This window comes from Colobus angolensis, unplaced genomic scaffold, assembly GCF_000951035.1.
Source record: "Colobus angolensis palliatus isolate OR3802 unplaced genomic scaffold, Cang.pa_1.0 Scaffold136, whole genome shotgun sequence".
In the NCBI taxonomy this organism is placed as follows: domain Eukaryota; kingdom Metazoa; phylum Chordata; class Mammalia; order Primates; family Cercopithecidae; genus Colobus; species Colobus angolensis.
The window spans coordinates 616,175-626,454 of record NW_012114444.1 but is presented as its reverse complement, the minus strand read 5'-3'; the positions used below and the strand labels follow the sequence as shown (position 1 = coordinate 626,454).

At 60.7% G+C, this 10,280-nt stretch overlaps 2 protein-coding genes across 2 annotated transcripts in view; both read left to right on the top strand.

Annotated features, from left to right (window-relative positions):
* Nucleotides 1–10,280, top strand: part of DNAJC5 (DnaJ (Hsp40) homolog, subfamily C, member 5) — a 1,035,873-nt gene that overhangs the window by 948,992 nt on the left and 76,601 nt on the right. The gene's annotated exons all lie outside the window — the stretch shown is intronic.
* ABHD16B (abhydrolase domain containing 16B) lies at nucleotides 6,766–8,526 on the top strand. The gene has a single exon (XM_011934462.1). It carries the CDS (start codon nucleotides 7,079–7,081, stop codon nucleotides 8,486–8,488), a length of 1,410 nt encoding a protein of 469 aa, XP_011789852.1. The 5' UTR covers nucleotides 6,766–7,078; the 3' UTR covers nucleotides 8,489–8,526.

The following is a 10,280-nucleotide window of genomic DNA, read 5'->3' as shown; positions in this document are numbered from 1 at the left end:
CTGGGGAGGTGGGACTTAGGGCCTGGGTGGGCTGCCGCCCACTTCCTGTGGCCGCACCCCAGCACTTCAAAGGCTGCTGGCAGCCCTGCGGTTAATCCAGGCTCCCACGCAGCTGGAGGGGCTGGGCGGGCACACGCACCGTGGCAGCTGGCCCCCCCTCCCCTCAGGGCAGCTTCAAAGCAGCACGGGTGGGCAGCCCCGTGGTTCGCACGGATCCCAGAGCTGGGACGGGAGACACAAGGCGGTAATGGAGGCCCTGGCAGAGCCTCCTCTGCTCCTATGCTCCCCGTCCCACTGCCTTCCTGGGTTGGCTTGGGGCAAAGGCCCAGGTACCTTCCTGGCCCCCAGATCCTGTCTTGAGGCAGGGCCACCTTTAGGGGTACCTGTGTATCTGCTTGGTGCCTGTGGGTTTCGGTGGCCTGGCCATGGAGTCAGTCCCGGTTAGAGAAGCCACAGGAACCGTGGTGGGGGCACCCCTTCAAGACCCCTCAGGACAGCCTCTCTTTCTTCCTTCTTTCCTCTCTTCCTCCCTCCCCACTCTCCAACTGGAAGGGGGGCGGGAGGGGAGGGGCCATAAAGAAGAAGGGGCTCCCTGTCCAGGCCTCTGGGCTGTGGTGGGCTTGACCTTGCGCCAGCTCCCCAGGGACGGCCTGGGCGGAGGTATTGGAGGCGGGGACCTCGAAGCAGCCGCCCCAGAGTCCAGCAGACGCTGAGAACAGAGAGTGCCTGGGGGGTGGGGGGGCAGCTTTCAGGGTCCCCTGGGGTCAGCTCTGGGACAGTTGCCGTTTTTAATCTGCACAAGTGATTTAGAAGGAGCCGCCAGGGCTGCAACCTAGATCCGCTCAGAGCGAGTTCGGGAAGTGCGGGAGGTGCGGCCCAAGAACCGGCCCCCCCAGCTGTGGCCACAGGGCAGTGGGGGCCCCGGACGAAGCTTCCTCCTCTCCTGCCAGCCAGAACCTGGGTTCCTGGTGACCTTGCATGTCCGAAGTCTGTCCATCCCGCCCCAGACCGGCTCTCCCCTCCCTGCACCGCCCCTTCCTCCTCCACTCTCAGGCGTCCAGGGACCGCTGCCCAGCCTGGCTGCCGGGACGGAGGCTCCCCCAGATCTAGGGCCTTGAAGGAGCCCCGGTCCTGAGCTCACAGCACAGACGCCCGGGCCTTAGCGGACGCTGGCTTTCAGCCCACCCACCCAGCAGGTGGGAGCCACGCACCCCAGGAAGGAAGGCCTGGGGTTGGGCCGCGCATCCAGCTCGCCGGGGTCCCCACCAGGACCTTGACTTGGCGACCACCCCACCCCTGCTGACACAAGCTGGGCGCGACTCCCTCGGTCTCTGGGCATAGGGAGGGAGGGAGGGCTGGGTCTCCAGTCCCTCTGACCACTCCGCTGGCCTGCACCTGCTTAGGGCCCGTCCCCACCATCCACCACCCACCACCCTGCAGGTGCGGTGGAGGCGGGGAGGGGAGAAGGCGCAGGGGCACACCGGCCGTCACCCTGAGGGATTTTCGATGGTTCCACGACTTGGGGGAACCAGGAAAAAGGGGCAACTTCTGTGGCCTCCCACGGACTTGGTGCCCCTGGTGGAGTCGGAGTCCCCACCAGAGACTCCTGTTTGGGCCCTCTGGACTGGGATGCAGGCTGGCGAGGCCAAACCCAGGGGCCAGGAAGCACCGAACCGGCTAAGCTTAGGCCAAGAGCCAAGGGACCCCCGCCTTTTCCATTCATTCCCCAATCCGGGCTCAGCGTCATCTCCCCTCCTTGCCCACACCCAGGGCTGACTGTCTGAGATCCAGGCCATGGTTTCCATCGGGTCACCACGCGCCCCCCAGGTGAGGGTCTCCAAGGGGCAAGGAGTGAAAAGCTGGAGCGGATTGCCTCACGGGGCGGAATGGCTGCTGGTGCCGGCCTGGTCAGAGGCCGGGATCAGTATTCACTGAGTATACAACACAGAGGGACCACTAAAAATGCAGATAAAAGCGTGGAGCCGCCAGTGTGACAAAAGAAGCCTGCAGAGAAGCTCCCTCATCACACCCTGTGGAAAAGCAACTGGGGCAAAGCTCTTGGCTTTAAGAATACCCCCTTGGATTGAGCACCGCGCTGCTAGAAATCTGGCCAGTAAGAAAAGCCCGGCCGGGTGCAGTGGCCCACGCCTGTCATCCCAGCACCGCGGTGGCTCGTGCCTGTAATCCCAGCACTTTGGGAGGCCGAGGCGGGCGGATCATGAGGTCTGGAGATCGAGACCATCCTGGCTAACAGAGTGAAACCCCGTCTCTACTGAAAATACAAAAAATTAGCCGGGCCTGGCGGAGGGCGCCTGTAGTCCCAGCTACTTGGGAGGCTGAGGCAGGAGAATGGCGTGAACCCGGGAGGCGGAGCTTGCAGTGAGCCGAGATTGCGCCACTGCACTCCAGCCTGGGTGACAGAGCAAGACTCCGTCTCAAAAAACAAAAGATTCTATGTATGTCTACGTTTGTAGGCAAATAGAGGACGGTGTGAAAGACACGGTCCAGGCTGGGCGCGGTGGCTCAAGCCTGTAATCCCAGCACTTTGGGAGGCCGAGACGGGCGGATCACTAGGTCAGGAGATCGAGACCATCCTGGCTAACATGGTGAAACCCCAGTCTCTACTACTGAAAATACAAAAAATTAGCCGGGCCTGGCGGAGGGCGCCTGTAGTCCCAGCTACTTGGGAGGCTGAGGCAGGAGAATGGCGGGAACCCGGGAGGCGGAGCTTGTAGTGAGCCGAGATCGCGCCACTGAACTCCAGCCTGGGCAACAGAGCGAGACTCCGTCTCAAAAAAAAAAAAAAAAAGAAAGACACGGTCCAGAATAGCCACTCTGGACATCTAGGAGGGAGTGTGGAAAGAACAGTTAATCGTCTTGTATCCCTGTGCCACTGGATGCAATGAGAATGTTACATTTCGAATAACAAAAATAAGCACTCATATCAAAAACTGGTTATTGCAGTGAGAGAAAGGACCCTGCTCTAGGGTCTTCCAAGCCAAGGTGAACCTGGGCCCTGAACATACCCTTCAAAGTGTGTGTATGGAGCCCAGTGGACGATCTACCATTTCTGCACTGGAGCCTGCAGCAACGGTGCAGACTGCCCCTGAAGAATTCAGCCGACATCACACAGGCCAGCAGGACTTTTGTGTGTGTGTGCAGCAGTGCCATCATAGCTCACTGCAGCCTTGAACTCCTGGCCTCAAGCAATCCTCCCACTTCAGCCACCCAAGTGGCTGGAACTGTAGGCTTGACCCACCATGCCTGGCCCCTGCAGGACTCTTGACCCCAACGCAGACTTTACCTTGATGTGGGGAGCTGTCCCCACTCCCTCCCCTGACAGTGCAGGGGGCTCTGTCAAGGATTCTGGAGAGACCCTGGCTCATTCCCAAAGGAGACAGGGAGCAGGCCTGGGGAGGAGCTGAATGCCAGTGTGGGGGTGCCGGAGGCTCCAGTGGCAGTGCTTGTAGGCAGGGAGGACGGTGAGCCCTCCACATATACACAGCATGGCCACCCAGGGGTGTGTACTGAGATGGGTGTTGGGGGGCACTCTGGGGAGGGCTGCTCACCAGTGTCCTTCATCCTGGGCAGGAGAGAGGCCCAGAGTACAGGCCCTGCAGGGAGCCAGGACGGAGAAGGCTCCAGTGTGCGCCACTCCCCCACCAACCCCACCGTCCTGAGGGCGCCGAGTAATTAATTCTCTGTGACTCCAGATGTTCAGCAGCTGTCTTGGCCATTTCTGCCCCTTCTCCTGACCCTGCATCCTCCAGGAAGCATCCCCTCCTGTCCTTGGGCTCCAAGCCACCCCCACCTTCCCTGCACCCCATTTCCTGAGCAGAGGCGTTTGTGCAGACTCAGCTCCTGCACCCACCAGGGTGGCTCCAGTTTTCCCAAGGCCTGGGCACTGCTCCCTGAGTCCGGAGCTGCTGAGGTCAGCTCACTCCCTGATGGATGCCCTCTGCCAGGGGCTCTGATCCTGGTTCCTGCCCCTCCGGCCTCTGGGACTGGTTTTCTCTCTCTCCCCTCCTTCCTTCTCCAAGGTTAGCTCTGCAGGCTCCAGCGGCATAAATCAAGGGCCTCCAGGGAGGCCTAGCAGAACTGGCCAGGGGGAGAGCCCTGCCCCAGTGCAGGAGGGTGGGAACCAAGGGGTGGAGGGCTCAGAGACTGGCAGGCCCTGTGGGGGTGGGGTGCACGCTCAGATGTCTGCCTGGAGGCACTGAGGTGCGGGTGGGGTTGCCTCCACAAACGGATTAACAGGGACACAGCCCCCTCACCACCTTGTGGACACTTCCCGGAGCTGATGGGGGTGGGGGCACAAGAGGTCACGGCTGCTGCAGCTGGTCCAGTCTGGGGGCTCTTCTAGAGAGGGGACAGCTCCCTTCCTGTCACATGCTTTCCTGTCTCAACAGAGCTGGGGGTTCTGAGGCACTTGGACTCCCGTGGGCTGGTGGGGTCAGGGGCTGGGCCAGACACAGGATAAGGCATGGAACCCCTGGGGGCCAGCGGCTCCAGCCTGCTGACCTTTGCCCCTCAGAATCCGGTCCCAGGCTCTCCCCTCCTCCTCTCAAGAACTTCCTGCTCTGTGTATGTGTGTGTGGGTGGGTTGTTGTGGGGGCAGCTAAGGGCAGGTGGGCCTGGCTAAAGAAAAGCCTCCATTTCCAAACAAGTCCCTGGGCAGATCAAGCTGGGAGACTGCCCCCAGGAGGACGAGGCTCCTCCAAGCAGGACCTGTTCAGGGGAATCAAAATAAGTTTAGTGCATCCAGCATCCCACGTGTACAGTCCTCCAGGACTCCTCCCGCTGCCAGGATCTGAACTGAGGAGGCAGGGACCCCCGTCAGATCCTCGGCTCTGTTGCTGGGTTCACTCCTGTGGTCTCACACAAAATGGGCCAAGAGCCTTTGGGCCCACAGCCCCAACCCGCCTAGAGTAAGCAGCTGCTGAGTTTATGAAAGAGGCTCCCGGGAAAGGCATCATCTCCCACCCTCTGCAGAAGTTTCCATCCCCACCCCGAACCACAACAGGCTCCTTTCCCCACAGGGTCGGGGCGGACACTTGAGCAGGACCAGAACCACCAATCCCCAGGGGAGGCCTTGCCCATCCCTTGGCCCCAGGGGCAGTACCCTGTGGGTTTTCTCCTGAGGCAGGGCTCCTGTTGCTGCCCAGGACCCAGTGGAAAGGATGGTGTGACAGGTGCACCAGTGGACCCTGAGACACCCTCTTTGTCCTCAGGCCTGACCAATGAGCACAGCAGCCAATCCGAGATCAAAGCTGGATAACCAGGAACATCTGGATCTCAACTGTGTGTGCGCCTGGGGGTAGGACTGCCAGATTTAGCAGAACAAAAACAAATGTAAAAACAGAATATATCTAGGCCAGCGAGGTGGCTCGTGCCTGTAATCCCAGCACTTTGGGAGGCCGAGGCGGGCGGATCACCTGAGGTCAGGAGTTAGCGACCAGCCTGACCAACATGGTGAAACCTCGTCTCTACTAAAAGTACAAAAAGTAGCCGGGTGTGGCGGCAGGCGCCTGTAATCTCAGCTACTCAGGAGGCTGGGCAGGAGAATCGCTTGAACACCTGGGAGGCAGAGGCTGCAGTGAGCCGAGATTGCACTATTGCACTCCAGTCTGGGCGACAAGAGTGAGACTCCGTCTCAAAAACAAACAAACAGACAAACAAAAAACAGGATATCCAGTTAAGTTGGAATTTCAGATAAACAATTTTAAAATATAAGTATGTCTCAAGTTGTAGTTGGAACATACTTACACCCAAAAAGTATTTATTTGTAATTCCAATTTAATTGGCATATTATTCTGTATTTTATCTGGCAACCTAGAATGGGGGTAATAGTCAGCCCCCCAAATCGCTCTTTGTTAATTAGTCCCTGTCCTTCTGTCCGCCAACCCCTAAAGACAGCAGCAGTCCTCCGCGGACTCCCCAACCAGGGGTTGGGCCTGTTTGGTTCAGGTGGGGCCTCTAACCCAGATACTGAGCAGGAGAGCAGAGAGACGGTGCTTCAGCCTGAAACTACCCCTTCCCCAGAAGGCTGGGGTCTCAGGCAGGCCTGGCACCTGGGCTCAGAGGCTCTGGCTGGATTTGCCAAACTCCCTGATTGTGCATTTCTGTTTCTGGTCTGGGGAGCTGTTGAGTCCCCAGAGCTGCCTCCTTCCCTGGGGCTCCCCCTGGCGGGCGGCCTCCGACTCTGCCCTCAGGTGGGCTGCCCCTTTCCAGGGCAGGGGAAAAAGGGGAACCCAACCCTACCCCTCCAGAAAAGGGGGGGGGCGCAGCCTGGGAGTGGGGGCTGAACCCGAGAGTGAGAAAGAGGAACCCCAGCCAGGCAGGACCCGCCCGAAAAGGTCACTGCTATTGCTGGCAGCCAGGGAAAAGAGGATCCAGAAAAGAAGGGGGCTTGTTTCTGGTCTGCACCAAAGAAGGAAGGTGTGGGGGGGAGGAACCAGCAGGCCGGGAGCAAATACCACCTTTCTGGTGCAGCAGCAGCCCGGTCTCTGACCCTGCCCTCCTGGGGAGATGAGGTTTAAACCAGCGGACCCTGAAGGGGTGGGGGCGGGGACCCATAGCAAGCCCGGTACAGGCGGAGGAAGCCTTACTGTCTCTTTCTGGCCTGTGGGGTTGTCCACCCTAACTTTAAGGAAGAGGGAGGCTGGGCGTAGGGACTCACACCTGTAATCCCAGCACTGTGGGAGGTGGAGGGGGGAGGATCGCTTGAGCCCAGGAGTTCAAGACCAGCCTGGGCAGCACAGCGAGACCGCATCTCAATTTAATAAATAAGAAAGAGGGAGACAGTAGCTGCTCAAATCATGGGTGGGAAAGCTGGGCCTGGGAGCGTTTGGCCGGTGGGGTCTTGGCGAAGGTGGGGGAGGGGCAGAACCTTGGGCCCATCATATCTGGGAACCTTTTGTGCCCCATCACCTAGCAACAGGATGCAGCCTTCCCTCGGCCGTAGAAGGCCAGGTCACAAAGGCCATCAGGGCCTGGCTGGGAGCCGGTGTCCCCTAAGACTGCCCTGAGCCTCTCGCGGCGACCCGGGCCCAGTGGCTGGGCGTTGGGGCCACCACCCATGTGCGTCATCTGCTTCGTGAAGGCGTTGGTGCACGTGTTCAAGATCTACCTGACCGCCAGCTACACCTACACGTTCCGCAGCTGGCCCGTGGCCTTCCGCTGGGATGACGCACGCGCCGCGGGCGGGAGCAGCAACCACCGGGCGCTGACCTGCGCGGCCGCCGCGGCGGGCGTGTGGCTGCTGCGGGACGAGGCGCTGGGCGGGGATGCGCTGGGGCGGCCTCCACGTGGGGTGCGCAGCCAGGCGCAGTGCCTCTTGCAGCAGCTCCGCGAGCTGCCCGGCCAGCTCGCTAGTTACGCGCTGGCCCACTCGCTGGGCCGCTGGCTCGTGTACCCCGGCTCCGTGTCCCTGATGACGCGCGCGCTGCTGCCGCTGCTGCAGCACGGCCAGCAGCGCCTCGTGGAGCGCTACCATGGCCGGCGCGCCAAGCTGGTGGCCTGTGACGGCAACGAAATCGATACCATGTTCATGGACCGCCGCCAGGACCCGGGCAGCCACCGGCACGGGCTGCACCTCGTCATCTGCTGCGAAGGTAACGCCGGCTTCTATGAGATGGGCTGTCTGTCTGCGCCGCTTGAGGCCGGCTACTCCGTGCTAGGCTGGAACCACCCCGGCTTCGGCAGCAGCACTGGCGTGCCCTCCCCTCAGCACGACGCCAACGCCATGGACGTGGTGGTCCAGTACGCACTGCACCGCCTGCACTTCTCGCCCACGCACGTGGTGGTCTACGGCTGGTCTGTTGGCGGCTTCACGGCCACCTGGGCCACCATGACCTACCCGGGGCTGGGTGCACTGGTGCTGGATGCCACCTTTGACGACCTCGTGCCGCTGGCGCTGAAGGTCATGCCCCACAGCTGGAAGGGGCTGGTGGTGCGCACCGTGCGCGAGCACTTCAACCTTAACGTGGCCGAGCAGCTGTGCTGCTACCCGGGGCCGGTGCTGCTGCTCCGACGCACGCAGGACGACGTGGTCAGCACCTCGGGCCGCCTGCGCCCCCTGTCATCCGGTGGCGTGGAGGGCAACCGGGGCAACGAGCTGCTGCTGCGCCTGCTGGAGCACCGCTACCCCGCCGTGATGGCGCCGGAGGGCCGTGCAGTCGTCATCCGCTGGCTGCGCGCTGGCAGCTTGGCGCAAGAGACCGCCTTCTATGCACGCTACTGCGTGGACGAGGAGTGGTGCCTGGCGCTGCTGCGCTCCTACCGTGCACGCTGCGAAGAGGAGCTGGAGGGCGAGGAGGCCCAGGGGCCACACGGACCCGCCTTCCCATGGCTGGTGGGCCAGGACCTGAGCCCGCGGCGGCGCCGGCGGCTCGCACTGTTCCTGGCTCGGAAGCACCTCAAGAACGTGGAGGCGACTCACTTCAGCCCTCTGGAGCCTGAGGAGTTTCAGTTGCCCTGGGGGCTGTAACCTATACGCCCCAGTGGGGGATCACGCACTTGAACACCTTCCTGGCCTTCATAGTTCACCTCCCCATACTCCCAACCACTGCGGGGGTGGGGCGGGGGGAAGGGGGCGCTCCTGATCTGCTGTCTCAGGGGGTAGGCAGAACACAGGGACTGGTGGTGCTGTCCTTCCTTCACGGGGGCGTTCTGACCTTACCCCCAACCCCGCCCCGTTCTTCCTTGCTCCATCCCCTCCTTTCTCTCTTCCTCCTAAAAATACTTTTGGATGCCCCCACCCAGCTCCTAAAGGGAATGAAAGGTTAACCTGACCTGGTTTATGGCAATACTCTGTGATGAGTGCCTTGATCACCACAAAAGGATGATGGGGACAGGGGCTGTGGGGTCCCAGGGAGGAGCCCTTCACTTGGCCTGGGTTACAGGGTGGCTCCTGGGAAAATGACGCCAGCTGTGTGCTTAAAGTCTGTGCACACTCCTCCCGTGAAAGGAGGACATTGGCATTGCAGGGCTGTGGGCAGGTCTTAGCAGCTGGGCATTCCCAGGAGTTCACACTGGCTATTATTCTGTAGGGCTCCCTCCCACCTCCAAACTCCTGGCTTCTACACCACGGCATTCACAGACAGACTGCAAACTCACATGGTGGCATGTGAGGCTACGGATACACCTGCACGGGCCAGAGGACACTACTGGGTGTCCCCCAGAGCCAGGCCTGGGCTGGACTTTGTTCCTGGCTTAGGGATGCAACACAGAATGAGACCAGGCCTCTGCTCAACACGGTCTGTAATGTCACATCCCTGTGGTCTGCCCTGAACTGTCTGAAGCAGGTGTCTCTATACGTCACTAGTCTCTGGGCTGGCCTGGTTGGGTTGAGCAAGGATCTCTGGAAAGAATGAAAGGCAGCAAATGGAGAAAACATTACTGAGAGCACCAGAGCAGGACAGGCCTGGTGGTAAGGGACTTGGGCCTGTGCAAGAGTACCCGGAAGACACCTGTGGGAGGAGGTGGCCCGGTGAATGAAGGGGCAGTGGGAGGAGCTTCCATGCCTAGGGACCAGTACCACCCCAGGCTGGAAGCCCAGAGTGCAGTCCTAGGACATCAGATCCTAAAGGGCTTGAATACCATTTAAGGCTTTTCTTCCAGGAGCAAGTAGGAGTCAAAGAAAGGAAGTTGTGGGACTTGTTTCGTGGGGCCAGTTGCCTGGTGGTTACGTGCCTCTCCTCTGAGGTCAGGCATCCTGTTCCAGAGTATCCTGGTAGCGCTTCAACTTGCGGAGTGACCTAGGGCAAGTGACTTTAACCTCAGCTTCCTCGTCTGTGGAGTGGGGAGGGCACAATGCCGGTTTGGTCGACCTGAACAGGAAGTGAGACAACCTCGGGGTGCACGCGCTCAGGCCGCAAGGTCCACACCCGAGGCGAGGCGGCAGCGGCGCCTGCAGGGCGAGGGGACGAATCGCGGTCTTTTTCAGCGCAATCCACATACAATAAAAAGTCCCCACCAAAAGGACAAACTAGCCAGGCGTGAGAGGTAGCTCACGCCTGTAATCCTAGGACTTTAGGAGGCCGAGGCGGGTGGATCACCTAAGGTCAGGAGTTTGAGACCAGCCTGGCCAACGTGGCGAAACCCCTGTCTCTACTAAAAATACGAAAACTAGCCGGACGTGTTGGCGCGCGCCTGTAATCCCAGCTACTCGGGAGGCTGAGGCAGGAGAATCGCTTGAACCCGGAGGGCAGAGGTTGGAGTGAGCCGATATCGCGCCATTGCACTCCAGCCTGGGCAACAAGAGGGAAACTCCGTCTCAG

Excerpts from the sequence above, each read along its gene's own strand:
- ABHD16B (XM_011934462.1), top strand. The coding sequence starts at position 7,079 with ATGTGCGTCATCTGCTTCGTGAAGGCGTTGGTGCACGTGTTCAAGATC.